The sequence below is a fragment of the Solea solea genome, chromosome 17, assembly GCF_958295425.1.
Source record: "Solea solea chromosome 17, fSolSol10.1, whole genome shotgun sequence".
Classification (NCBI taxonomy): domain Eukaryota; kingdom Metazoa; phylum Chordata; class Actinopteri; order Pleuronectiformes; family Soleidae; genus Solea; species Solea solea.
Window position 1 is genome coordinate 70,815 of NC_081150.1, and position 27,833 is coordinate 98,647.

Below are 27,833 nucleotides of genomic sequence, written 5' to 3' on the forward strand. Positions count from 1 at the left end.
AAAGATCTCAGTATTTGTTTTAGTTTTAGCAGTTTATTATAGAGATATAGATATATGTGTATATGTACACACACATATATATATATATACACACACGTGTATGTACATATACATGTATATATATATATATCTATGTGTATACATACATATACATGTATATACATATACATACATGTGTATATCAGTGCAATGACATAAACACAGTTCTATTACGACTCACATGTTACAATAGCATTATCACAATAACAACGTTGTCATTATTCCTCCTGTAGGGGGCGATACACTGTCTGAAGGGGACGTTAAACTGTCTGTAGGGGGCGTTAAACTGTCTCTGCTATACGAGTTAAGTGAACATGCACTAACATAAGTAAACACGGATAGCTGTGAATGTTGACCTGAGGGTGGTGCTAGAGCGTAAAACCTCAGAGCATGTCACATGATCACAGCTCTGGTGGGCGTGGCTTAGCGCCCCCTCTGTTGAACAGGTGTTACTACTTGTTGGTGGGATCGAGCACTCGGCCCACGCACAGCAGACTGCCTGTGGTCTCCTGGTAGACCACCACAACAAAGGGTCTGTTGATGGTCAGTCGAGGGGGCGGAGTCGAGAACACAATGTCTCCGCCCTCTGCAGTGACATCATTACTGCGCTCGTCAACGGAGATAACGGATTTATGGAAAACCTGGAAATGAAGTCATTTTGGATAAATGAGGTTTTTTTTACAGTGAAAACAAAAAAATGTACATTTTTGAAATATAAATATATTCATATATATGAATATATATCAATATATTCATACACAGGCTTAACCAGGGTTAACCAGGTAAGTGAGAGAGTGACAGTTTGACTCACCTGCGTGAGTCTTGGTCCTTTGACTCCGCCCATGTTGGTCATGTCAGCATCGTGGTCAAACACCTGAGTGATGTCCAAACTCTGGAGGACGTCCTTCAGTGAGTACGAACGCTCTAACAGGAAGCGTGGAAGCTGCACCTCCAACTTCCTGTTTAGAAAATAAAACAACTATTTCATAATCATTATCATAATAATAAATCAGATCCTCTGTGCACAGCAGCAAGTGAAGTGTGAATGTGACTGGGCTGTTTCCATGGAAACCAGGTTGTTAAGTCTTACGTCTTCTTCAGTTGTTGAATCCAGGCCTGAATCTTGGCCGCCGTCACGTCTTCTTCCACTGACACCACGTCCACGCCCTCGTCAGGCAGCACGACCAACATGGCAGCGCCGTTCGTCATCGCCAACTTCAGAACGCCCACGCTCAGGGAGCGGTCGTACGCCAGGAAGTACTTACCAGCCCTGGTCATCATGGTAACCATGACGACGTGATAGCTGTCCACGTAGAAACGCTCTTCCTGAGACAGCGACGCGTTGAAGGCTGGACTGAAGTGAGCTGAAAGAAATGTGACAGAGTTTATTTCAACGGCGACGTCACACACACACACACACACACATTTAAATGTATATTCTGACTCCACGTTGAATAAAGGTTTCCTGGCAGAGAGGTCAGAGGTCAAAAACTGTTCTAAATCTGGTTTGATTGAAACCATGTTAGATGGTTTAGCCACGCCCTCTCCCTCAGGTCAAAGGTCAGTCGTACCCTTGTAGGAGGCGACCGCTGCGAGCAGCAGCTGTGTCTGTGAGTCCAGGTTAGAAACCAGTTCCTGGTCCTGGTCTTCCGTCTGGTCCTGGGCCCAGCGATTGATGATGTGAGCGGCTTCCTCTGGTGACGTGAAGGCCACGTTCTGGACAGTTCCACTGAACTTTGTCTGGACCAGGTCTAAGTAGGACGAGGACACGTGGACGTCCTGGGCGGGGAAGACGGCCACGCCGTGGCGGAGGTTGTCCGGTTTGTTGTTCTGCAGCGCCTGGATCAGATCTGACGGACAGAACTTTGAGAAGCAGAACATCGTCTGTGCTCTGACTCCGCCCCTCAGAGTGCCACCTACCTGCTATGGTCCGCGGTTCCAGTCCGGACAGGCCGAGTCCTCGGAGCAGCTGGTCCTGGGTCGGCCCGTCGGTGGCGCTCAGCAGCGCCGTCAGTGCAGCGCTCAGCGTGAAGGGCGACAGGAAGACGTTGTCATCGGTGCGGCGGGCGACAGAGCGGAACACGCGCGTGCCAAAGTCTGACATCCTGTAGGTCAGATCCTCCACTGACCCCGCGGTGTCTGTGTGGGACAACCCTGGGCTCACGACAGCGAGGAGGACCAGGATGCATGGGAGTGTGGAGGAGGAAGTCATGGTCACACTGCCTCCCTGTGGACAAGACAGGAAGTGAGTGTTCAACACATGCTTCACTGAAGTCCTGGTTCAGAAGCAAGTTCATCAAACAGCTGATCAGCATGAGTTATTCACCATGGCAACGGGTAAACAACCAGCACAGCCTGCATTTGAATCCAGTGTGCAGAAATATAAACACATGACATTTATGTGAAGAGGAGTGAATAAATGAACTCGATTACATTTGATACAGTGTCAATCACTCATTCATCCTTTCATTAATGATGACACACACTATTTCATGACTATAGAAACACAGTCAAACATTAAGATTCTAACTGAAGTTAAAGTGTTTCCAGCGGCAACAGGTCGCCATGGTGATGGAAGCTGAAATGATTAATGATTAAAAGCAGATTTGCGATTGTTTTAATTCTCAATAATGTGAGTTCAGATTAAAGATAATCACTGATCTGACTGTTGTTGTTGATGACGTCATAGTCAGTGGCGGGTCGTCCATAGAGGGCGCTCGGGCGCGATCATCTAAAATCATTTCTAAAATCAATGCGCTGCACGTTGTTGTTGTTGTCGTCGTCGACGATGATGATGACGTCACCTGTCAGCAATAAACAAACACCACTGACCTGTTTTCCGACGTTTGTTCAACGATCGCTTTGTCTCGGGCTGAACATTCACTGGATCATCATCATCATCGTCGTCAAGATGCTCGCGCGGCGATCAATACCGGAAATGGTGCAAATACTTCCGGTTTTGTCTTGTCAAAGTTAAACTCGCTTTATTCTGAAAAGAGAAACAAAGCCGAATCAAATTAAACTTTAGTTTGTTTTTTTTGCCCCAAAGTTAATTTAAAAAAAACAAAATAATAAATCATCAAACGTCTCACGTGACTTTTGTTTTAGTGCAAATATTCTGTTCTTATACCTTTATTTTGAAAGAATATGTGCATGTGTGCGTGTTGGAGATGCAGCTTCCTGTTATGCACAGTTTAAAGGTGGACACGACTCCCCTGTTAAATGGTGAGGAGCGACATTCACACTCCTATAGTACAGAAAAAGACATATATGACTTATATCTTGTACCAACAGCCCATTACATTTGAATCAAGTCTTAAAATGTTTTTCTTAAGTCAATGTTGCTGCTAATGATTAGTGCATGCAGCCAAGTTACTTCTAATTTGAAAATAAACATTGTTTTATTCTTTCCGGTGGCCATGATCATTTAATATTTGTATCTCAGAGAAAAACTTAAATGTTAAAGTTAAATGATCATTTCTACGGCTTCACACAGTAGGTGAGAATGGCTGCAGACACTTTCAGGTCCCTGTTTGATAGGTAAACGTCGCTCAAGGCTCAGGTCCCTGTTTGATAGGTAAACGTCGCTCAAGGCTCAGGTCCCTGTTTGATAGGTAGACGTCACTCAAGGCTCAGGTCCCTGTTTGATAGGTAAACGTCGCTCAAGGCTCAGGTCCCTGTTTGAAAGGTAGACGTCGCTCAAGGCTCAGGTCCCTGTTTGATAGGTAGACGTCGCTCAAGGCTCAGGTCCCTGTTTGACTTGTAAACATGTATGTATGTGTGTGTTCAGCTCAGTGAAGTTGTCCATGTACTTTTGTCCACTTCCTGTTTATTGACATGATGTCCTTTGTTCACACACACACACTCCTCTCACTCCCTCCCTCCACACGGCGGCATCTCGTCCGTCTTTGTCCAGGTGAGGGGCAAACACCACCTCTAACCTCCGGAGGGCGCTTCTCTGGTCGCCCTGGGCAACCACGCCCTGGAGCCGCAGCAACATCAGCCGGACCATCAGCTGATTGGCCCACGCCAAACCCAGAGCAGGTGACACCTGTGACATCACAGGACTGAGGATGGAGAGAAAAACAAACGTGAGGAGGAGAGCAAGAAAGCAAGGAACTGAAGCAAGGACCAGAGAGGAAAGAGGGAAGGACCAGAGAGGAAGGAAGAAAGGGAAGGAAGTAAGGACCAGAGAGGAAGGAAGGAAGGAAGGAACTGAGAAAGGGAGGAACTGAAGAGTGAGAGGAGGATGGAAAGAAAAGGAGGGAGACAGGGTGAGGAAGGAAGAGGAAGGAAGAGGGGGAGCAGAGTGAAGGATGTACTTGCATACTTGGGAAGTACCACTGGAGTACATACTCGCCAAGTACACACGAGTACACACGAGTATGCATATTAAGATGTGAGGTTTACCTCAGTCTGTCTGACGAGTTAAAAACATCTGTGACCTGAAAACACAGACACACACGATCAACAATAATCAATAATACACATTATTGATCTTCAACAGATGAACACACACACACACACACACACACCTGGTTGATGCACAGCACAGGTGTGTTGAACTCGTCGCTCAGGTGTTGCAGTGTGGCAGCGAGGGCGAGCAGCTGTTTGTTCCTCTGCAGCCAATCATCAGCCTGAAACTCCGCCCTGAACAGAGCCGCCACCGAATCTACGACCACGAGTCGGACCAGACCGCGAGCCAACAGCAGGGGGACACGGCGAGACAGACACACACTCAGAGAGTCCTGAGAGAGACAGACGGTTCAGAGACGCATGAACACACGTGTGTAACCACCAGAGGGCAGCGATGACAACAAACCAGGTCGGCGGCGTGCTCGATGTAGATGTGGTCAGTGAAGCAAAGGCTGCTGATCAGCGAGGGAGGGACGTCGGTGCGGAGGCGGGGCTGTTCTGTGATCAGCTGACGTAGACGTCTCATGGGAAACGTGTCCTCAGTACAGATGTAAACGGCTCCTGTTAAACACACTCACAGTGACTCCTCCTCTCTGTGCTGTCTGCAAGCCACACCTTTAAACATCCAGCATCTCAACTTGGCTGCGCCCACAATAAAAGTGATCTCACCCCAAATGTAGAGTTGTCATGATACCAAAAGGAATAACCACGATACAATACCAGACAAAGTATCACAGTTCCGGGTATTATCGCGATACTGCAGCCTTTTTTTATTATTATTTTTATATACTGCAATGTATTTGTACAAGTTATAAATACTTATTAATTACTTATGTTGTTTGGTGCATGATAAACACGTATATATATATATATATATATATATATATTACATATAAAATGTAATATGTAAATAATAATGTAATAATGTATAATGTAAATAATCATTCAGTTTCCTTTGCACATTTATGTTTAACATATAAATAATCAACCTGTCTTTTAAAAAAATCTATTTGACAATAATGCTTCTTCTCCAACATAATAAACCATAGACAACAAAATACAATAAACAGGAAGTGATTCTCTGTGAAAACTCTATTTTGATGCATTTTCTATGTGTTTATACTTTGAAATCCTTTAACTCTTCATTCCTCAGCCTGTACACGGAGCATATAGCCTAATATTAGCCAATACTAACCTGGTATTCCACATATAAGTGTGTGTGAGACACTGCAGGGGTTTTATGAGGTTGGATGTGTAGCTTGGTGGCAGCGCCTGCACAGTGGACGGCCTTTACCGTCTGTGCCTTGTTTAAAGCCAAAATAGTTCCAAATGTGACTTTTGGAGTTTGGTTCTTTGAGCAAAGTTAGTGGTGCCACTGACGACTCGGCGCTCAGGCCCAGTGCTTCTGCCACGGTGAGTGTGTTGTCTCGTGTTTGTGACTGTTAGCCCTGCACGTGTCTGGGTGACACAGAAGTGTAGCTTGTTGTTTGTTTTGAAGCGGAGCTGTCTTCATGGAGAAACACACACCAACAGCCAATCAGCTAACAGACGGGTGGACCCAGCATGCAGAAACAGCCTATCAAATCCCCGGACGTCACCAGTAACAGGCAAACAGCCAATCATTCAGCTGCTGTGTAGTTCGGTTGCAGTAGTTGTCATGTGGCTTTTTTTTTTTTTTTTTACAAGGGAGGAGCATGCAGTGAGAAGCCGAGAGGCTATGTAGTGGAAACTGGCACCGGTAGTATAGTAATCGACAGTAGTACCGTCGTGTAGAATTTCTAGTATAGTAGGAACCGTTACGATTTGGCACCGTGTGGTACCATGGGTATCGTGCAACTCTACCCAAATGTGATGTGACTTTATTTTTATTTATGCAATGAGATTAGAGATTACATATAAACATGTGGCCAAACACGCAAAACAATGCTAATCCCGCAAAATGTCAATATTTATATTTAGTAAGAAGAAGAAGTATGGGACACAAGGTTATTGAACTATAACACCTGTACACAAAGACCACATGTTGGTTGCTTAGAAACAGAAAAAACTTTGGACACGTGAAGAAACCAATGTAAGTGTAATGCATTAAAAGAACAGCCAGGGGGCAGCGTTGTAAGAGGAAGTGACTGACCTGAGTTCAGTCCTCCGTGCTGGGTGGGAAACTGTACACACAGACAGAGCTGCAGAGCCAGCTGAGTCTTTCCTGCTCCACTCTCTCCAGACAGCTCAGTGACGCCCCCCACAGGCAGACCCCCTCTTAGCAGCTCGTCTAGTACAGGACAACCCACAGCGAGTCTGAGGCCCGATGCCAACCCACCACACTCGCCGCGATGGAGGAGCAAAGCTGAACGAGCAACAACACACCGGTTAACCCTAACTGACATCACACCATTACATCCAATCAGAAAGCACTAACCTGGGACTGGGGGGCGTCGTCTACAGCTGGCGGCGGCAGCAGCAGTCAGCTGCTGGACGTCAGCGCGGGACAAACCTGTGAATCTCTGCAGGTCCAAGACAGAAACACCAAAAACCTCGCTGACAGACGAAAACCTAGCTGCAGAGAGATCAAATGCTACATGCACCTGGACCAATACATTGTTTAAAAATTGTGATTTTTGAGTGTGAGTAATCTTTCAGATGATGTCATCATCTGACCTCTGACCTCTCCTCACGGCTGCTGTGATCCTTGGCTCCAGCTCCAGGTCATCCAACTTCATGTCCACACTGAAAACATGTCCACAGTGTCCCCCTGCTGTAAATGCACCAAATGACAAGATTAAGTGACTGCGTGAGCACAATTTAGTCACATAAAAACACTCGTGTAATAAAGTCTACGTCACACGTTCGCGTCTTTATCTCACTGTTAGTCTTGTCCAAAGGGAAACTGAAGTTTGTAAACCACTCACGCTCCCACACCAAACCCCATAGAGAAAATCAGTGATTTTAACACCACAGCACACAGGAATTGTTGATGCACTGCGAACTCCATCACTAAGTTCTAATGTCTTATTTTGAAATATTTCATTAAGACTTAACTCCGTGACACAAACTTACGACACGAGGCAGCAGTAGACCAGCAGCTCCTGTGTCGCCGCCAGCTGAAATCACTGATTTTCTCTGTGAAGTTTGGTGTGGGAAAGCAAACTCGCTGATCTCCACCAGCTAACGCGCCTCAATAAGACACGTCATCAATGTGCGACGGGAGGAACCATTTCCAAGGATAAGGGGGAGAATGGAGCCGGTTTGTGCCTGACATCAGAGCGTGTGACGTAGATAAAGACAAACGTCACGGTTAGATCACGTGTCATTAAATACAAGAAAAAGACTGTTTTTCTTCACATGTCGAGCGTTTACTATTATTTTCGTCATCGATCTACAACACCCCCCTCGTGATTGCTGGGGCTCATGACGTCACTGTGAAGCGCCGCAGAAAGAAAATAAACAGCGACGATCAAGGCCGTTAAATCATCAATGACCGCGGTTTCGTCGATCGATTATCCGATCATATCAGTTTGTAATGTCCTTTATTCTAAAGATGAACATACTATAGGAGGAAAACCCCGATGACGTCATCAACTACCGCGTGAGCATCGACACGACAGAAACTCACTCCATTGTTCGTTTTTGAGTGAGTTCTACTCTTATCACTAATACTGTATTATTACTTCTACTGTATTATCACCAATACTGTATTATTACTACTTCTACTGTATTATCACTATTACTGTATTATTACTTCTACTGTATTATCATCAATACTGTATTATTACTACTTCTACTGTATTATCATTAATACTGTATTATTACTACTTCTACTGTATTATCACTAATACTGTATTATTACTTCTACTGTATTATCACCAATACTGTATTATTACTACTTCTACTGTATTATCACTATTACTGTATTATTACTTCTAGTGTATTATCATTAATACTGTATTACTACTTCTACTGTATTATCATTAATACTGTATTATTACTACTTCTACTGTATTATCACTAATACTGTATTATTACTTCTACTGTATTATCACTAATACTGTATTATTACTACTTCTACTGTATTATCAATAATACTGTATTATCACTAATACTGTATTATTACTACTTCTACTGTATTATCACTAATACTGTATTATTACTTCTACTGTATTATCACCAATACTGTATTATTACTACTTCTACTGTATTATCACTATTACTGTATTATCACTTCTACTGTATTATCACTAATACTGTATTACTTCCATTTTACTTACAGTATACTGTATTATTATTACTTCTATTTCATTTCTACTGTATTATCATCATTACTTCTATTTCACTTCTACTATATATTAGATTGGATTGTATGTATCTCTAGTTTTTTCTTTGTCTTCTATTCACACTTTTTTGTAGCTTTGGTTATTGCTGCAACTAAACAATCATCGCTATTTTAATTGTGGTAATAACTCGTGTTACGTGACCCAGACAGGTCGCGACCTCAGTTCACACCATGAGCTCCAGGACGTGTCACACCTGTGGCGGCACAGACATCGATGTGGACCAGGCACGAGGCAGTGCCGTGTGCACCAGCTGTGGATCAGTTCTGGAGGATAACATCATCGTTTCTGAGGTCCAGTTCGTGGAGGGAAGTGGGGGCGTGTCCTCAGCAGTGGGACAGTTTGTGTCTGCTGATGGTGAGAAACACGTCACACAGCTCCAACCCACGGCACACAAAATAATGATTAAGAAATGATCTGGAGACAAAGTGAAAGCAATTTAACCTTTTATTGAATGTGTGTGTGAGGTCTTTCTTGATCAGCTGTGGTCACTTGAAAACAAACAAAAACAAGCTTTGTTAAGGTCGTAGTCAGACTAAGACAGACAATCAGAGAACTTACAGAGTCTGGGTTTACATGTGGAGGACTCTGCCTTCATAGGTGGCGCCGTATCCCTCTATAAAACTACTTTGTATTGAATCAGACGATACAAATTAGATGGACGCGTCTCTCGGTTGCGGTTAGTGACATTCACTCATTGACCTGAACGTGATCAGATCACTACCCGAAACCTTTGCAGTGTCGTGTGTGGAAGTTGTTCGTACCTCTGACGATGCCTTGGTGAACACTAGATCCATACAGACTCTCACCGTTCAACCTACTGTGGATTTTGAGGTCTGAACCTGGACTACCGGGACCATCAAAACCAGTAAACCCATCTGGTCCTGCGGTGGGATTTTGGTCCTTGTCACTGCCATCAGTTTGTTCATGTTCTCAAGACCAGAGTCTTGGACGTTGTCTGTGGTGTGAGGCCGAGGACCAACATCCTGCTCGTTTCTCCTCTGGTGACTGGGCTCTGAAAGGTCTGCTGTCTGGACTGGTCCTGAGTTTGGAATCTTCCAGAGAGACCAGGACCAGGTCGGACTCTGACATGAGACACACCTGAATAGAAAACAGTTCTCACTCTTATTATTGCCATAATTGTTCAAATACAGGTGCTGTATGTAACATACCTTCATCCAAACAAAGACCAAAAATAGTTGCAAAATGTTACGAAAACAAAACTTCCAGATGTTTGACAGATGGGCTGGGATTGGTTTAACTCATCTCCAGTCCTGATGATCCCGAACCAAACAATCAATCACAGTTTTACTACAATGATTGTAAGATTTTGCATTAAACTCCTAAAATGTGTGTAAAACACACAGAAATCACCTTGCTCCACACATGGAAAAGTATTTAGTGAAATCAAATTTCTCTAGGACTGTATGTTGGTGAGTGAGGAAACATTCACTAAAGTGGAAAAGTAACAATATTTTACTTAATAGAAAGTCTTCTGGACTTTTGTTGTGATACGGACTCGCATCATGTGTCATGACATTACATGTCATTTAGCATAGCTTTTATCCAAAGCGACTTACAATAGAATTGAGTACAATCAGCCAGGGGTGGAGTCAAACTTGCGACCATGGTGTCTTTCGCACACAGGGTACCGGTCTTAACCACTGAGCCACTCTACCCCCTGTGTCGTCTCCTGGTTCAGGTTAGAGAATCTAGATGGATAAGAAGGTGGCTCTTGTGCTCACCTGCAAGCAGAAACACTTTTCTTTGAGCTGAAACAGATTCTGGTCCTCCACGGTTTCCTGTGTACGCCCCTGCTTGGACCTGGTCTCGTGTTTTCCCTGTCTTGACAAGTACCTGGTTCTGGTGTCATACCTGCTGGATCACTGCAGATGGAGGCACTTTGCCTCCGACTGGTCTGTGGTCTTGTCCCAGGTTTGAACCTCTATGGCCTTGAAGCTCTTGGGGGGGGGGGGGCGGATCAGAGATTTGTCCAACAGGAGGTTGAGGTTTCAAATGATGCCCAGAACCCACAAGTTTGCTCAGAGGTTTGATTCTGATGTTGTGGACATTGGACACGATTGTCTCATTGTTCCGTCTGTCAATGGACCCGATCCGTTCCGGGTCTTGGTTGACCCAATGGGTTGCTGTAGAATTTGGTTGGTTGTTGACAGCATCAGATGAAGCTTCGAGTTGCAAACTGAACGAAAAGTTACCCTGAAGACTCTGCAAGTCCTGGTTAAGCTTGAGGCTATTGGACAGGGCCCATGTGGGACCATCCTGTCCTGGATGTTCCTCGGTCACTTCCCCGGAGTCAGAGCTCAGTGTTTTGATATTGGACAGCTGGATGCTGCTGTCCAGTACCTGGTCATATGTGGGGAAATGATGAGGAGACACTTTGGTCCTTTTGATGAGACATAAGTTGACCAGGGTGAGAGGACACCTGCTGAGGGACAGTTTGAAATGTTTGGAGGTCTGGGAGAGAAGATGATACTTCAGTGAAGTGGATAGACCCAGGTTTGGGTTGAGGCACAGCACCATCTGCTGCAGGGCTTTGGCTGACGCCAATAAGTGGGGTATTTCCAGAAATCTGATGTATACACTTTTCCCGGGGGACTTGATTTGCTGAATCTGCAGCAAAGACCTGGATCGAACCAAACCCAGGAGCCCCTGCTCTGAATATCCTGTCCACAGAAAGTCTGCTGACTGCACTTAGTAGGTAGAAGCACCTCAGTGTCAACCTGTTCAACAAACAGTCACAATATTTGCCTACATTGGCACATGGTTGTGTTCCAACAGGAAGGGCGGGGCCACAAGGTTAGGTTCTTACTTAAACTGCGATTCTCTTGAGATGAAATGAGGTCCATCTGGAATCAGCTGTCTGTCATGGATGATCTCATTCTCATAAACCACAGAGGACTCCCCAACCTAGGAAAGGTTAGAGTCACACAGACCAACATCTCCGGTCAGGGTTGTACCTGAAGAGTCCTCTAAGAATCCTTTAACAATGGACATAAACAGACCGACTGTAAAGTAGACTGTTTGGTAGGAGTAGGTGTCAAAGTGTGACTAATTACACTAAAAATAGTACGGTTCTCAAACCCAGAAGTGTTCTGCTCCGTCGTTTTTACCCAACATGCATCGGGTGGTGACTTGGGAAAGCCATGTATCCCAGAATGCATTTAGGCAGAACATAGCAGCAGAGAATACAAATATAAACCTTTGTCCTGAACAAAGTTTTCAGATCATTTGAGTCATTTAGAATTCAAACAAGTGGTTTGTGTTTTAACATCCGACGTATTTCTAGTTTGGCAGTGACGCGGTCAGAGGTGATAAGCTCCGCCTCTGCAGACGCTGGTGCTCACAGTGTCCAGCAGAGGGCAGCGTTACCTCGGCCTGTCCTGATGAAATCATGACATCTCTGTCAGTAGATCCATAGATTTGTTGTTGAAGTGTTATTTTGTTTTTAAAGGAAATGTTTTGACCTGACACTGGATACTTTTAATGTTTTCACACACACACATGCACACCGTTGGGGTCAATACTCTTCGTGTTCTGACAGTGAACACATCATTTAACACTTGTGTCACTTAAGAGTTGTGTTATCAACATGTGTCAAACATTAGCCTCAGGTTTAGCAAAGGGAAGCTAACATGAAGAGTGAAACCTCAGGTGTTCGCGTCGACTCACCATCATGACGTTAGCATGCTGCTGTTTGTACCGCGAGCGCAGCATCACCCAGTGGTCAGGCTGTAGCCTGGCGTCTGTGCCTCACTGATGGACATGGAGGACATCTGTCCATGTCTTTGCAGGAACAACAGCTGCCAGGTGGGCGTGGCCATCGTCTGAGCCTAAAGTCCAATCAGACATATCCAGTTACAATGAATCCATCTCCAGCTGATGGTTCTGATACCTGAGAGAATGCTGCTGGCCACATGTGGTCACCTCCTCCCTGCTGACCTTCACATGAGGACTGTCGTTCACCTGGGTCACATGACACACCACATTTAGGTAGAGCGAGTCGTCTTTCAACTCGAAGGTTGTGGGTTCCATTCCCGAGTCTAAATGCTGACGTGTCCTTGGGCAAAGGCACTGAACCCCACGTTGCTTGTGTGAATGGGTGTAAAAGTGTGAGTGAATGTCAAAGTGTAAAGCAGCTTTGAGTGTCGATGAATTACTGTGATAATCATGAATGTGGCTCACCCACATACAGTCCTAGTGATTTATTTCAATGTGTCACACACCTCCATGTAGTGGTCCTCACAGGTGACCTCTCTGTGCGTCCATGACCAAGCGGAACACGCTACAGACACTGCGTGCCCCGCCCATTTAACGCCACCGTCACGTTATATCTGAACATGAAAACTTAATCGTTCTGGAGGGAAAAAAAAGACGAGTTGATCACACTGGCTGAGGAGACCTGCCCTTGGCCCCGCCCTCGGCCAACCTCACCTGGTTGTGAGTGAAGCAGGAATAATACAAAGCCCTGAAGGTGGTGACATCCTCCACCTGCAGCGCACTGACGGTGTAACCACACTGCGAGGCCAGCTGATCGTTGATGACGTGGACGCCATTTCCATCTACGTCCCAACATCTGAGGGTCAAAGGTCACATTTGACCTGTACATTTGTGATCAACTCAAAGAACTCACCTACAGCCTGGAAGCGCGGCGTCTGTGGAGACACGATGTGGATCCACAGGTACCGGTCTCTACACTGGGACTGGACTCTAGAGTTCAGCAGGAAGTGACATCAACAGCAAAGAATAAACAAGCAATTTTACCTTCAGTTGTTGATCGTGTGACCAAGAAAAGAAGTCTGAAAAAAAACGAAAAAAAAAACAGTCATAACCTCGTCTCCTCTGTCTGTGGTGTCTCCCGTCTGTGGCGCCTCCTCTGTCTGTGGCGTCTGTGGTGTCTGTGGTGTCTCCTCGGTCTGTGGTCTCTCCTCTGTCTCCTCGGTCTGTGGTGTCTCCTCGGTCTCCTACATCAGCATGATGACTGATCATCAGTGGACTGTCTGTCAGTCTGAGGTCTGTGTGTGTGTGTGTGTGTGTGTGTGTGTGTGTGCGTGCGTGCGTGTCCAGGTATTACAAATGTTTAAATGCACTTATTGTAAGTGGCTTTGGATAAAAGCGTCTGCTAAATGACATGTAATGTAATGTAATGTCATTACATTACATTACATGTAATCATTATTAGGCCAGTAGTAATTGTGGTTAAGGTTAGAGTAAGTCTCCAGGAAATGAATGTAAGTCAATGCAATGTCCCCTCAACTCATGAATGTATGTATGTATGTATGTATGTATGTATGTGTGTGTGTGTGTGTGTGTGTGTGTGTGTGTGTCTGAACACAAACTCACGTGAGAAACAAAGCTGCAGTTTTCATGGCCGTCGTCTCTCTGTGAGGCAAGGTGTGGCTCTGCAGCCAGGTGACCTTATCACATGATCACTCTGCCACCAGCTGATGCTGATGAGTCTGATGAGAGGCGGAGCCTGTGAACACAGGACATCAATGAAATGAAATGATTGGACAGATGGACTCACCTGTCCCTCTTCTCCTTCAGGTCCAGTTAAAGCTCCTCAACTGGGTTCTGGTTTCCACACCAGTGTTGGTAAAGAGTCCAGAGCTCAGACCCTACAGAGCGGTGAGTACCTTCATCATCATCGTTATCATCATTGTCATCATCTTCATCAAAGTTGTGTGTGTGCACAGGGAAGCGTCAGATCCAGCAGCTTGGCAGTCAGCTGCAGCTGAACCAGCACTGTTTGGACACGGCCTTTAACTTCTTTAAGATGGTGGTCAGTAAACACCTGACCAGAGGACGGAAGATGGAGCATGTGATCGCCGCATGTCTGTACCTGGTGTGTCGCACTGAGGGGACGCCACGTATCCAAGCAACAGCTGTGACATTTGTGTTGCGTGTGTGTGTGCGTGTTGAAAATGACTGTCAGACTCTTCCTGACCTGTGTGACAGACATGCTGCTGGACCTGAGTGACCTCCTGCAGGTATGACAACCTCTGACCTCTGGCCTTCGGTCAGCTGCTCTCCCTGGAGCTTGTGTTGTTAAACTGCTTCCTGTTTGTTGTTAAACTGCTTCCTGTTTGCAGGTGAACGTTTACATCCTGGGAAAAACCTTCCTGCTGCTGGCTCGTGAACTCTGCATCAATGCGCCCGCCATCGGTGAGAACGTCACCTGACACGTCAACTGACCACGCCCACATACAGCACAAACACTATTCATTCAGTATTTATTAGTGTCTGACTCCACCTACCATTACACTCAGGATTTATTATAGTGTCTGACTCCGCCCACCATTACACTCAGGATTTATTAGTGTCTCAAATAAGAAGACGAGCAGCTTCGACAGTAACTGCTGATGTTCCTCACAGTTTAATGTGTCCATCGTGTCCCTGTCCAACAGGGACATAAAAGGCAGCTGCACAAACTACAAACAAACAACACACTTTATTTTCAGGGTTTCCCTTGAGCCAATCAGCTTCCAGCTCAGAGCAACAGTTCATGAGTGTGTTTACAGATCAAGTTTCAGTCCGTTCAGCAGTAGAATACAAGTTCTGGGATCTGTCCCCCCTGCACACCGGTCCCGTTGGTACTGTCCGAGGAACACTGGAACTGGAAGGTCACTTTCCCACACTGCACCTCGGTCATCCCCTCCTGTCCAAAGTAACTCAGCTCGTTTCCGTCCAGGACGGCGCTGACGGTGTAGAAGGTGTCCTGTTCCACCTGAACCGGGTGTTCGAACCACACGGGGAAAGTTCCACTCGACCCGTCGGACAGGAACTTGGTGACGTTCTGGGCCAGAATAGTTCCCTGCCTCTTCAGTTCAATCTTCACACTGTACTCTGCTTTCCCACTGCTCGACCCGTACAGACCGAGTCCAGCAATGAAGATCCTCCTGTCCACTGCAAACTGGATGCTGTCACAGCGCCCCCTGTAGCGCCACTGGTTACTGCGGTAGGCTGAGGACTGGAAGCGGTGGCACCTCTGTGGAGCCAAACCCATCCGCTTCACTAGAGGAAAATCCAGTCTTGGTTTTTTGGTTGCAGTGTACCACAGGAAAATATCACGAGTCTCCTTCAGCGTTAGAACGTCCGACTGAGCCGCTCCGTCTGCAAACTCCTGCAGGGTCATGGTCGGGATCCGGACCAGGTACAAAGCCTTACCCAGCACCACGCGCTGGTTCTCTGGGGTCACCGGCAGACCCTGCCGCTGACACTCAGCAGCCGCCCAGCTCAGCACTGCCTGGAAAACGACAACCTCTCGTACGTTGAGCGTTTCTCTCTGAAGGACGATCTCCAGGGTCGGCTGGTCAATCTCACAGAAACCGTCTGAATGCAGAGCGAGCTCCGCTTGGGCGTCGATCACCTCCCAGCAGCGCTGCGTCAGCTCCGGCTCCTCAAACAGCCGGCTCTGAGACAGCAGGACGCAGGCGTTCTTTGCCTCCAGGCTGGTCTCGAGAAAGGTCACGCACGCCTTCGCCAGAGCAGGAACAATGTACTTCTTGGCAGCGTAGAGTGTCGTGAGCACCGTGTCGGCCTCCAGCTCGATCTCATCACTGTACATGTACCTGAACCAGAGCGCAGAGGAAGAGATTCAACAACACGGTCATCAACAACTCACACGTTTAAATACTCAAATACTTGTTTGTTTTTATGGAGCAAAGAAACCAGAAAATTAATCAAAAATCAACCTCAAAAACTCAAACTGAGGAATCAATGATAAAAATTCAATAGTCTCTGTTCAGCTTCAGAGTTAACAATCATTTCTGGAGGAACATTAGAAAACTGGTTGGACATAAATGTTTGTCAATGTTTCATCAATCGGATCGATTCAAAGATGGATGAAAGATCAAAGTAGTAGAAACAAAACAGTAACACGTGTAACATCATCATTACCTTTATATTAGTTAGAATAAAACCTAGTTATTCATGCTTTTCACATGTTCACTCTGTTTTTCGTGGCTCTGTGTGTCTGTGACCCTGACGTGGATTTGAACATGCAACCTTCTGATGTGGAGTCAGACGCTCTACAGCAGCACCACAGAGGCTTAAAGTTCGCCCTGTTATTAGTCCCCCTCGCTCTAACTAGTCCCCCTCCCTCTGGTCTGGACTCACTTTAACAGGATGAGGAAAGCCGTTGGTTCCACGTCGGGTATCTGGATGTCGGATTGTCCCTCGGCCAGATCTCCATAAAACATGGCTCCAAACACTGAGCTGCCCACTGCCAGGACGTACTGCAACCAAGACCAGAACCACAGGCAGTCAGACAGGAAGTAGAACTCTTGTACGAGTCAGACAGGAAGTAGACCTCCTGTACCTTATGAGCTGGGACTCTCTGAGCTCCTCCTGGAGGACCAACAAGGAAGTGAACGTCGGCCATGTGGTTGTTGTTGAACATCAAAGCGTTCCTGCAGAAAAACACACAAACAAACATCAAACATCATCATCCACATGAGGACCGCGGGGCTGCTGGTGCCAATCCCAGTGTGTGAGTGTTCACTCACAGTTACCCTCTGCATGTTCCTGGACTGTGGGAGAACACACACACACACACACACACAGATGTGGACTGACTCCGTCATAACTCACCTCTCTCGGAGGGTGGGCGGGGCCGCCTGCCACCTGTCTCCGTCATCAGTGGCGTGGAGCTGCTCGGAGTCTCGCTCACACGGGTTCTCAGACTCTGGCTCCGGCTGGTTCTGCTGAATGAAACTTTTCTTCACCTCCACCTCGTCACCGTGAGGGAGGCTGGTGGACAACAGTTCAGCTGCCATCTTCAATAGCAACCAGTGACGTCACATGCGCAGCATAACGATGACTTCCTGTCAGAGAAATGTGGCAAAATAAATCATGTGAAAAAATATACATCGCTAATCCCATAGATTTACATGTAATCTGATGAAGATTGAACCGCAGCGTGGAGGCGGATCATGTGACCCGGTTCATTTCACGCTCCGCCGGTTCCACCTGCAGCGCTCGTACCAGAGCAGTCAGCGGGCACGAGCGCCTCTGATGTGATCGATAATCAGCGGTGATCTTTAATGACGTATTAATCCGCCGCTGTCGTGTGTCGCGAGTGAAAAGCAGCTGCAGTCACTGTTTCTCCGTCCGCCATTTTAGATCCTGCTCATCCTCCTGCTCCGCCAGGTGGCGACAGAGCGCGGGAAACAATCGCGCTGGTTATGACGTCACTCAGGTTTACAACAGGTTGAGCTGAATAATAAACAATAAATACACAGAATTGAAGTGAAATAAACTTATAAAGACAATGTTGAAGCTTTTTATAATGATTTACTTTACTTTACATGTCCAAAAAAAGGGTTACTAACCCTAAAGTAAAGTATTTTTACAAACATGTTCCTGAGAGAGCAGTGTTTGTGTGTTTTTTTTTTTAGATACTTTATTTATCCAATTAGGGAAATTATTCTCTGCATTTTGACCCATCCTAGACTTAGAAGCAGTGGGTTGCCACACTGAGTAGTGCCCAGGGAGCTTTCGACTTGGTGGGGGACTTGAACCGGCGACAAGCCAAGTTCCCTTCCACACGTGTGTAGTTGTATCTTCTCACTTTATGAACTTTGTTTATTATTTAAAATTAAAAATTATTTAATGTTCTTTCTCTCTCTCACGCACGCACGCACACACACACACACAGACCCATGTCTCTACATCCCTCGCTTCGCTCACATGTTGGACTTTGGCACAAAGACCCATGACGTGTCGATGACAGCGCTGCGTCTCGTTCAGAGGATGAAGAGAGACTGGATGCACACAGGACGCCGGCCGTCAGGTCTCTGTGGAGCAGGTACATCACCATGGCAACAATCAGTCAGACTTTATCAACATCACTTGTCCATCCACACATACTGAATTCATAATGTGTGTGTGTGTGTGTGTCAGCTCTTCTTGTCGCCGCACGGATGCATACGTTTCGCCGAACAGTGAAGGACGTGATCAGTGTGGTGAAAGTCTGTCAGACGACTCTGAGGAAGAGGTGAGAAGATCTCTACAGTAAATCTCTACAGTAGATCACAGTAGATCCCTACAGTAGATCACAGTAGATCTATACAGTAGATAACTACAGTAGATCTCTACAGTAGATCACAGTAGATATCTATAGTAGATGATGTTGCTCCGCCCCTGCAGGTTAACAGAGTTTGAGGAGACACCCACCAGTCAGCTAACCATCGATGAGTTTATGCGAGTGGATCTGGAGCAGGAATGTGACCCGCCTTCCTTCACTGCAGGACAACACAAGACCAAGATGCAACAGGTTCCGCCCCGTCTCTGATTGGTTGCTGCACATGAATGCTTAACTAATGATCAATAACTGTTGTCTTCTCCTGCAGCTGGAGCATGAGCTAACCAGGAAGCTTGACGAGGTCGAAGGTCAGTTACCATGGCCATCAAGTCACATGACCTTTGACCTTTAACCTCAAATCTGTCAGTTTTCTGTAAGGAAACTATCTCAGACATTTTAGGACACTTAGAAGGACACAAGGGGACACAGTGAGTTTTTTAGGACACTTGGAAGGACATGAGGGGACACAAAGAGTTTTGTAGGACACTTAGAAGGACATGAGGGGACACGGTGAGTGATTTAAGACTTTTTCTTTTTGTTGTTGTCCTCTCAGGAGAAATCAGCTGCTACAAAAACGAGATTGAGACCGAGCTGGAGAAGAGCCGACCCAAACTGAGAGGAATCTACGCCGCCTATGCCAGAGAGATCAGTGAGTCCACCTGAGACCACCTGTGTGTGTCCATCTCCGCAAATACAAGATTTGATGGTGTGTTTCTTTTGCGGCTCACAGATCCTGAGGACACGGAGGTTCTGTCATCAGCGTCTGATCTGGAGGAGGTAGAGTCTGAAGAGGCGGAGCTCCAGGCTGCCACCCAGCACCTGACCCAGGACTTCCTGTGTCAGGTGATGGAGGAGGAGGTGGGACAGGACAGGAAGACGGATGGCGTCCGACAGAAAATGGGTCCAGAGGTAGAGGGGGGAGGAGCTTTACGTCAGGTCGCCCCTCTGGCCACGATTCTGGGTAAACTGACAACCACCGCCCCCTTTGACCTCCAGCAGACCTTTGACCCCTCACCTGAGGGTAAGACCAGAGCATGATGACATCACGGTGACGTCATGATACAGGTGGTCACATGACAAGGTGTTTTTTGTGCAGATGATGAGACAGAGCGTGGCGTTCTGGACCTGGATGGTATCGACGATCAGGAGATTGAGAAGGTCAGTGCAGAAGCTTCGACCACAATGTGACCAAGAAGTCCACTTCCTGCTGTTTTATTGTGAAAGGGTGTGTAGAGGAAATAATGTGTGACACTGTGTTGCAGTACATCCTGAACGACAGGGAGGTTCAGGTGAAGACGGAGCTTTGGATGATACAGAATGCAGAGTACCTGCAGGAGCAGAGAGGTCAGACTCATCATCATCATCATCCAAATACAATACTTGTAAAAATATTTTTTAAATCAAGTAACGGATAGTTCAGGTTTAGCTCTGATCTGTGTCTTTTTTGTGACCATAATATCTCACTGACAGACATTACATGTCATTTAGCCGACGCTTTTATCCAAAGCGACTTACAAGGGAATTGAGTACAACCTGCCAGGGGTGGAGTTGAACTTGCGACCATGAAGTCTTTGCACACAGGGTCTTAACCACTGAGCCACTCCACCCCACAGACCATAATATCTCACTGACAGACCATAATACCTCACTGACAGACCATAATACCTCACTCACTGACAGACCATAATACCTCACTGACAGACCATAATACCTCACTGACAGACCATAATATCTCACTGACAGACCATAATACCTCACTCACTGACAGACCACAATATCTCACTGACAGACCATAATATCTCACTGACAGACCATAATATCTCACTGACAGACCACAATATCTCACTGACAGACCATAATATCTCACTGACAGACCATAATAGACATTTGAACTAAACTGATTTAAATGTTTGTAGAAAAAGACGAGAGGATCAGGAAAGAGAAAGAACAGGGGACGTATAAAGAAAAGGTAAGACTGGTCATGTGACCGCTGCACTGCAACCGTTGGTCATGTGACCACTTACAACGTTAATAACAACAAAATAACCTCTGTGTGTGTGTGTGTGTGTGTGTGTGTAGAAGAAGAAGAAGAGTAAGAAGGGTGAGCAGGTGGAGGCGTTGACGGCCGGTGAAGCGATTGAAAAGATGTTGGAGAAGAAGAAAATCTCTAGAAAGATCAACTACGATGTTCTCAGAGATCTGAACAGCAGAGGGGGGGGCAGCAGCCCCGCCCACCCCCCCAACACCTGCGCCGCCCACCCCCCCAACACCAACACAGATGCACAGCAAAAACTGAACCGCCGCCGCCAGCGGAGGTCGTCAGGGGTTAACCACGAGCTCGCTGCTAATGCTAGCATTATGGGGAAGAGGTAGGTGATCAATAACTAACTGATCGTCATCTATTAACTGTGATTATTGATCAATAACTAACTGATCGTCATCTATTAACTGTGATTATTGATCAGGTTTAACATGAATGTTTGTCTCAGGTTCCATCTTCTCATTTCAACAACAACAAAGAAGAAGAAGAGGGTGGAGTCTCAGGTGAGGAAGGACACCTGTCTTATCTGTCTTATCTGTCTCACCTGTCTTACCTGTCTTACTTGTCACACCTGTCTTACTTGTCACACCTGTCTTACCTGTCTCACCTGTCACTCCTGTCTTACCTGTCTTACGTCTCAGACCTGTCTTATCTGTCACACCTGTCTTATCTGTCTTACCTGTCACACCTGTCTTATCTGTCTCACCTGTCTTATCTGTCTTACCTGTCTCACCTGTCACACCTGTCTTATCTGTCACACCTGTTTCACCTGTCTTATCTGTCTTACGTGTCACACCTGTCTCACCTGTCACAGATAGAGCAGAGTCACACACACTAACCTATTGACTTTCTCCTGTCAGGTACAAAACCCCGTCACCATGACAACAACAACAACAAAGGCTGTAGCAGAAACGTCACATGACCCTGAACCACACCCCACCTCCTCCTCCTCCACAGCTGTGCCGCCCACTGTGGAGGCGGAGGAGGAGGAGGAGGCGGAGGAAGAAGAGTGTGTCAGTGCTCTGCAGCTGGTCGGAGGTCAGTGCTCTTATTGTGAAAATACATCAGGAATTGATTAATTTGTTGATTGATTGATTGATTTGTTGATTGGTTGATTGATTTGTTGATTTACAGATTACGGCTGTGAGGAGGAGGAAGTCTTCTAGTTCCATGTTGACCTTTGACCTGATCACTTTCAGATTGATCAATAATCAAACATCACTGCACTGATTTTCATGTTTTTGTTGTCACTGATTTAAAAAAAAAATTATTTTAACAACAACATTCCATCCCAGTTTATTAAAGATGTTTTTAAACGTGACCATGATTCTGTTTCCATGGTTACACACACACTGACACATACACACACATGCACACGCATACAAAGACAGTCTCTAAATAAACCAGAATCCTGTGTTAAATACTGAGATTTTAAACATTTCACTGGCAATTGTTAGAGATTAACTTACGTGTTCAGGATTCTGAAGTCTTTTTAACTCATCTACAGTTCGGCAGTGTTCGGCTTCAGTTCTGTCGAAAGTCTCTTCCTGTGACGGCACTCTGACCAATCAGTGGCCGACAGTGACTGGTGACGTCACGCGTAGTAATCACCAGAGCAGGAACTAAAAAAACGTTCTACGCTCGTGGAAACTTAACTTTGCCGAGCAGAGCTGAGCAGAGCCGGTGGAAACACATACACACTGGCCGTTTCTCAATATCCATACTTGTGTGTACTTGTGTGTACTTGTGTACTCCCTTAATCTCAAGTAAGCGAACAGCGAGGACGGTTCTCAATCCCGGAAGTGTTCTCGCTCCGCCCATTTTTACCAAATATGGATCAGAGGTGACTTAAGCGTGGCCATGTATCCCAGAATACATTTCGGCGGAGCATAGCAGCAGATAATAGAAATATAAATCTGAAATAAATATTTTTCTGTGTCCAGGAACAAAGTTTTAACATCATTTGAGGCGAGAAATTAGTCATTTAGAATTCAAACATGTGGTTTGTGTATGAAGATCTGACGTATTTATAGTTTGGCAGCGACGTTTGTCGGAGGTGATAAACTCCGCCTGTGCGGACGCTCGGCGCTCACTGTGCCCGGCACAGAGCAGCGTGACCTCGGCCTGTCCTGATGAAATGATCCGCTGGCTCAGACGTCGCTGTCATTACATGTTCGGTGTGATCCATAGGTTTGTGGTTGACGTGTTATCTTGTTATTAATGGAAACATTTGTATATCATTAATGTTTTATTTATTTTAACTTTGAATTTTAGATTTATATTAAAATTGCACGGTCATTGTATCTGTATTTAAATATAATATGTAAATATTAGATATGTAAAGTTATACAGTATATTTATAGAGTAGTACACACACACATATATATATATAGATATATATATACATATACATATATATACATATATATATATATATACACACTACTCTACAATCAGAATCTGAATAACCTTTATTGCCATTATACAGTGTACAACGAGATTAAAGGACAGCTCTAGTAGTGCAAGTGAAGAGATAAAAGAAGAAAAGAAGAAACAACAAAACAGTCCACCAATACCTTCGATAAAAATTAGAAGGGTAAGTAAAAAAGTATTTCAAGTATTTACAGTGGGAGCCAGTAAGGGAAATATGCAGTATATGATAGTGCATACAGTACATTGTACAGCAGAGTGGATGGATGTTATTTTATATACTGCACATGGTAAAAGGAGAGGAAAGTTGCACGTTTACAATACAGTACATACAATACAATGCTGTAATATCTATTGTCCACATTGTGTTGTATATTTTAATAGAAATGAATTATTAAATGAAGTTAAATATTTAAAATGTGAAAATAATAACAATATATAAGCATTTATTCAAAGTATTTCATATGTTCATTTATCAACACTGTAGGTGGCGGTAATGAGGCTGCAGCACTTGGCGCCAGCCACCATTCAAACAGCAGAACAATACATACATACTGGCTTACTTGAGTATTGAGAAACAGCCACATACTTGTATACTTCTCAAGTATATACTTCCCAAGTAAGCAAGTACATACTTGCTTACTTGAGTATTGAGAAACGGCCTGTCTTTTTTTCTTTCTTTTTTTACGTAAATATGTCTACGCTCAGAACGTAAGCTCCCACTCGCGTCACTATATTTCCCAGCTGCCACCGCGCAGCCGGAAGCCGTTACATTTCCGTCAGAGAAGAGGATCCAGCAGCGAAGGTAAAACAGCTGATCACTGACCACATCAATCGATTAGGTGTGTTCAATCGGCGACACGCCCATGTTAAATATTCGCGGAATGACGTCAGTTGCCGCCGCTTCTCAGCGTTTGTTAGCATGTTACGAGCATGCTAAGTAGCCTCCTGCTAACCCTGAACACACACTTGTTTATTTTGAAGATCGTTTAACAGTTCGATAATGTCGTGTCTCTGTCTGTCTGTCTCTGTTTGTGTCTGTCTGTCTGTCTCACTGTGTCTGTCTGTCTGTGTGTGTGTCAGATGATGAAGACGAGGACAGATGAAGAAGACTACTGGAACAGTTCCAAGTATAAAGCGTTCACGTTTGACGATGAAGACGATGAGCTCAGCAGGGTAAATCCTCCCGATGATGTCACACGATGACGTCACAGTGACAGGGTGAGTGGTCGACATGGTGACGACACCTGTGGTGTGTTTTCAGCTGCAGGAGTCGAAGCGGGCGGTGAACAGCATCCGTGGCCTGGTGGACGACGAAGACAACGACGAAGACGACGTGGAGAGAGTCAGCTGGAGCGGCGAGCCCGTCGGCAGTATGACATCATTACTGCCAGCAACACGCTGCGCTCTGATTGGCTGCCGTGTGTCTGTAATCGTCCCGTCTCTCTACAGGTATCTCATGGTCGGTCAAAGAGACGGCAGCGTCCAATCAGAGGACAGACAGAGACCCCACCCCCTTCCCCAGAATCAGCACAGATGTAGCAAACGTTAGCAGAAGCCACTCAGGATACTCACTCAGTTCTCTGTTTAAAGGTGATTGATGTGTTCACCCGCAGGTCACACGGTTCATGTGTTCACCAGCAGGTCACACGGTTCATGTGTTCACCCGCAGGTCACACGGTTCATGTGTTCACCAGCAGGTCACACGGTTCATGTGTTCACCAGCAGGTCACATGATTCATGTGTTCACCAGCAGGTCACACAGATAACTGACAGATGTTTCCTCTGTTTCTCTGCAGGAAAAATGAAAGGAGCAAACTTTCAGTCCTTCACTGACTGTGAGTAGAATGAACGGATGAAAGTGAGTGAGTGAGTGAGTGAGTGAGTGATGATGATTTCATTGTGTTTCAGCCCTCACAGACTCATCTGTCAGACTCTACGCTCCAGAACTTCGGAAACCAAAATCTGAATACAAGGTAATCTGATTACAGCACTGTTAACCTGATTATTGGATCATGTGACTGATGATGATGATGTCATCGTGATGTCAGGACCTGGTCGGTGATTGGTCGCCTGAGGAGACGGTTCACAGGATGCAGCAGGGAAAGGTCAGAAGGTCACGCTTCAGATGAATGAGTGACTGAGTGAATGGATGAATGTGTGACTGAGCGAGTGAATATGGGACTGAGCGAGTGAATGTGTGACTGAGTGAATAGATGAATGTGTGACTGAGCGAGTGAATGTGTGACTGAGTGAATGGATGAATGTGTGACTGAGTGAGTAAATATGGGACTGAGCGAGTGAAAATGGGACTAAGTGAATGGATGAATATGGGACTGAGCAAGTGAATGTGTGACTGAGTGAGTGAGTGAGTGAGTGATTGAGTGAATGTGTCCTCTGTCTTCCAGGTGGTGTCTCTGGAAAAGTTTCGTTCTCTTCACGACAAACTTCTTCTTCTGGATTTTTCCGTCAGCGCTCACGACGGAAACGTCATCACTGCTGTAACTTTATTTACAAAATCATTCAGGACACACTTTATTCACAACATTACAGACACAAAGTAACATTCTACTTTTTTTTAGATCTTGATTTATCTGAAGAGGACTCTGAGTAAAGGTGAGGTTTTTCTGATCCTGGTCCTGGGTCAGATCTGGTCCTGGGTCAGAACTGGTCCTGGGTCAGACCCGGTTCTGGGTCAGATCCGGTCCTGGATTGTTTCTTGTGTCTTTTGTTCAGAGGTTTTGTTTCGGGAGCTCGAGTCCAGACAAACTGCTCTGAGACATTTCATCCATTATCTGACGGAGACCAGAGACCAGAAACTGCTGCTGGACCTGCTCAGGTGCTCTCACCTGTCTGTCTCTCGCCTGTCTCATGTCTGTCTGTCTCTCGCCTGTCTCATGTCTGTCTGTCTGTCCTCAGATCTCTGGGCAGGACAGAGGACACAGTGGTATGTATACAGTGGTACACATGCTACACCAGCATACATGCCAACAGCATACATGCCAACAGTGACAGTTTGCTGTTTCCATGGCGACAGCTTCTGCAGTACAAAGAACACCTGAACATCTCAGACGCAAACAAGAGGCGGGACTTCCTGAAGAGCTGTGTCAGGTGAGTCACACCTGATAGTTTGTTTATTTACCGTTTATTTATTGACTGTTTGTTTATTCCCTTTTTTTTCTTCAGTTTGTTTGTTTATTCACAGTTTGTTTATTTATTCACTGTTTGTTTATTTACCGTTTGTTTGTTTGTTTCCAGTCTTCCGTTCTCTGCTGACGACTTGGCTCATGTTCAGGATCACTTCACTCTGTTAGACAGACAAATCATCATGGAGGTCAGATCTGTTTGTGTGTGTGTTTGTGAAAACTCAGGTTTCACTTCAGACTCTTTTGTTTTCGTTGCTAGGCAACGGATGGAAAGAACGAGCGTGAAGGAAAGGTGGAAATCTTCCATAAGTTTCCACGAAAAGCGCCAATCCTCAACATGCCACTGATCCCAACTCTGCACTACAGCTGCCTCTACCACTACAGTGAAGCCCAGGTTACCACGGCAACACACACACACACACACACAAACACACACACATATATAAACACACGTGTGTTTGTATCATGTGTCTGCAGGAGACCTTCAGCAGTCCACTGAGCCTGCGTCACACTTTCAAGGTGAGAACTGACATTTACCTGAGTGTCTTTGTTGCGTGGGTGGCTCCGCCCCCTCACAGGTGAGTACCTGTGGCTTCAGATTTCAGAGAAGCAGTTCTTTGTGACGGCGTTGGCGGCGAGAGTGAAGCTGAAGGCGTGGTCAGACGTGGACGCGTTGTTCCGCAGCAGGAACTGGCTCGGCTTCACCCGGAAAAAAGCTCCACTCGGCTTCCACCGCGTCGTCGACGTCCTGCACAAAAACTCGGCCCCCGCGCAGGTGAGAGGGTGTGTACCCAGCAGAGGAGGAAGGAGGGGGCGTGACAGGTGTTGACAGGTGTGTTGTTTGACGGACAGGTGCTGCAGGAGTACGTGGCTCTGGTCGACGACGCCGACCTGAGGATTTCACTCGCTCACAAACACAAATGTCACGACATCGTCATTAACGTGAGACGTGATCACATAACGTTACCTGGGAGGGGCGGGGCTAAAACAAGCAAACTAACTGTCGCGATCTATCTCTGTCAGACGTACCGGGACCTGAAGGACCGGCAGCTGTTGCTAGGATACCGAGAGAAGGTGGAGAGTGGCTCAGCGGCTCAGAAGAAGATCGACGAGCTTCTGGAAAACCCGGTGAGGAGGGGGAGGAGTCACCTTCATCATCATCATTATCTTCATGCGACTCATCTCTTCTTCTTTTTTAGCAAATCCGCTGGAAAAACTGATCACCATGGCAACAGCACGGACCAATCACAGCCCTTTTTATGTGAAGATTAAAACATTAAAAACATTAAAAACTTTCAAAATTCTTCTTCTTTAATAGAGGTCAGAGGTCACGA

At 45.8% G+C, this 27,833-nt stretch overlaps 5 protein-coding genes across 27 annotated transcripts; 2 read left to right on the top strand and 3 right to left on the bottom strand.

Annotated features, from left to right (window-relative positions):
* Positions 1-13: 13 nt before the first annotated feature.
* On the bottom strand, positions 14-3,014 carry LOC131443293 (protein Z-dependent protease inhibitor-like). The gene is made up of 6 exons (XM_058612804.1): positions 2,872-3,014; positions 1,960-2,266; positions 1,611-1,889; positions 1,130-1,403; positions 851-998; positions 14-680 (listed from the first exon to the last, which is right to left on the bottom strand). Exons 2-6 carry the CDS (start codon positions 2,249-2,251, stop codon positions 492-494), a joined length of 1,182 nt encoding a protein of 393 aa, XP_058468787.1. The 5' UTR covers positions 2,252-2,266; positions 2,872-3,014; the 3' UTR covers positions 14-491.
* Positions 3,015-3,136: 122 nt separating this feature from the next.
* Positions 3,137-7,652, bottom strand: xrcc3 (X-ray repair complementing defective repair in Chinese hamster cells 3). Of its 2 annotated transcripts, none has more exons than XM_058612806.1 (8): positions 7,510-7,652; positions 7,111-7,207; positions 6,872-7,005; positions 6,587-6,799; positions 4,862-5,016; positions 4,575-4,787; positions 4,450-4,484; positions 3,137-4,106 (listed from the first exon to the last, which is right to left on the bottom strand). In XM_058612806.1, exons 2-8 carry the CDS (start codon positions 7,170-7,172, stop codon positions 3,869-3,871), a joined length of 1,050 nt encoding a protein of 349 aa, XP_058468789.1. In that variant the 5' UTR covers positions 7,173-7,207; positions 7,510-7,652; the 3' UTR covers positions 3,137-3,868. The 2 variants fall into 2 exon arrangements, with proteins under 2 accessions (XP_058468789.1, XP_058468790.1); XM_058612807.1 differs by having other exon boundaries at positions 6,872-7,009; positions 7,118-7,207; positions 7,510-7,649.
* A 186-nt stretch (positions 7,653-7,838) lies between these two features.
* Positions 7,839-22,244, top strand: LOC131443289 (transcription factor IIIB 90 kDa subunit-like). Of its 2 annotated transcripts, none has more exons than XM_058612775.1 (19): positions 7,839-8,083; positions 8,933-9,137; positions 14,346-14,426; positions 14,495-14,668; positions 14,757-14,788; positions 14,891-14,963; positions 18,457-18,606; positions 18,702-18,795; positions 18,948-19,074; positions 19,151-19,190; positions 19,436-19,531; positions 19,613-19,903; positions 19,979-20,040; positions 20,145-20,226; positions 20,799-20,851; positions 20,962-21,251; positions 21,372-21,426; positions 21,784-21,961; positions 22,058-22,244. In XM_058612775.1, exons 2-19 carry the CDS (start codon positions 8,954-8,956, stop codon positions 22,087-22,089), a joined length of 2,094 nt encoding a protein of 697 aa, XP_058468758.1. In that variant the 5' UTR covers positions 7,839-8,083; positions 8,933-8,953; the 3' UTR covers positions 22,090-22,244. The 2 variants fall into 2 exon arrangements, with proteins under 2 accessions (XP_058468758.1, XP_058468757.1); XM_058612774.1 differs by having other exon boundaries at positions 7,840-8,083; positions 8,929-9,137.
* On the bottom strand, positions 9,210-18,619 carry LOC131443292 (BTB/POZ domain-containing protein 6-B-like). 18 transcript variants are annotated; one of them, XM_058612785.1, is made up of 10 exons: positions 18,489-18,619; positions 17,784-18,014; positions 17,391-17,623; positions 17,119-17,209; positions 16,917-17,035; positions 14,435-16,369; positions 14,142-14,274; positions 13,631-13,762; positions 12,471-13,508; positions 9,210-11,708 (listed from the first exon to the last, which is right to left on the bottom strand). In XM_058612785.1, the coding sequence occupies exons 3-6, from the start codon at positions 17,573-17,575 to the stop codon at positions 15,337-15,339; spliced, it is 1,428 nt and encodes a 475-aa protein (XP_058468768.1). In that variant the 5' UTR covers positions 17,576-17,623; positions 17,784-18,014; positions 18,489-18,619; the 3' UTR covers positions 9,210-11,708; positions 12,471-13,508; positions 13,631-13,762; positions 14,142-14,274; positions 14,435-15,336. The 18 variants fall into 18 exon arrangements, with proteins under 18 accessions (XP_058468768.1, XP_058468769.1, XP_058468785.1 ...); XM_058612786.1 differs by having other exon boundaries at positions 14,142-14,257; positions 14,326-16,369; XM_058612802.1 differs by having other exon boundaries at positions 12,471-12,631; positions 13,432-13,508; positions 14,142-16,369.
* Positions 22,245-22,881: 637 nt separating the features above from the next.
* On the top strand, positions 22,882-27,800 carry vipas39 (VPS33B interacting protein, apical-basolateral polarity regulator, spe-39 homolog). Of its 4 annotated transcripts, XM_058612780.1 has the most exons (20): positions 22,882-23,113; positions 23,412-23,519; positions 24,437-24,529; positions 24,618-24,726; positions 24,806-24,946; positions 25,153-25,191; positions 25,265-25,329; positions 25,405-25,461; positions 25,762-25,854; positions 25,936-25,969; positions 26,090-26,192; positions 26,273-26,300; positions 26,391-26,464; positions 26,612-26,687; positions 26,759-26,893; positions 26,977-27,018; positions 27,098-27,274; positions 27,352-27,441; positions 27,523-27,627; positions 27,699-27,800. In XM_058612780.1, the coding sequence occupies exons 3-20, from the start codon at positions 24,437-24,439 to the stop codon at positions 27,717-27,719; spliced, it is 1,482 nt and encodes a 493-aa protein (XP_058468763.1). In that variant the 5' UTR covers positions 22,882-23,113; positions 23,412-23,519; the 3' UTR covers positions 27,720-27,800. The 4 variants fall into 4 exon arrangements, with proteins under 4 accessions (XP_058468763.1, XP_058468764.1, XP_058468762.1 ...); XM_058612781.1 differs by lacking the exons at positions 22,882-23,113; positions 23,412-23,519 and adding an exon at positions 23,954-24,195; XM_058612779.1 differs by lacking the exons at positions 22,882-23,113; positions 23,412-23,519 and adding an exon at positions 23,954-24,158.
* Positions 27,801-27,833: the final 33 nt, after the last annotated feature.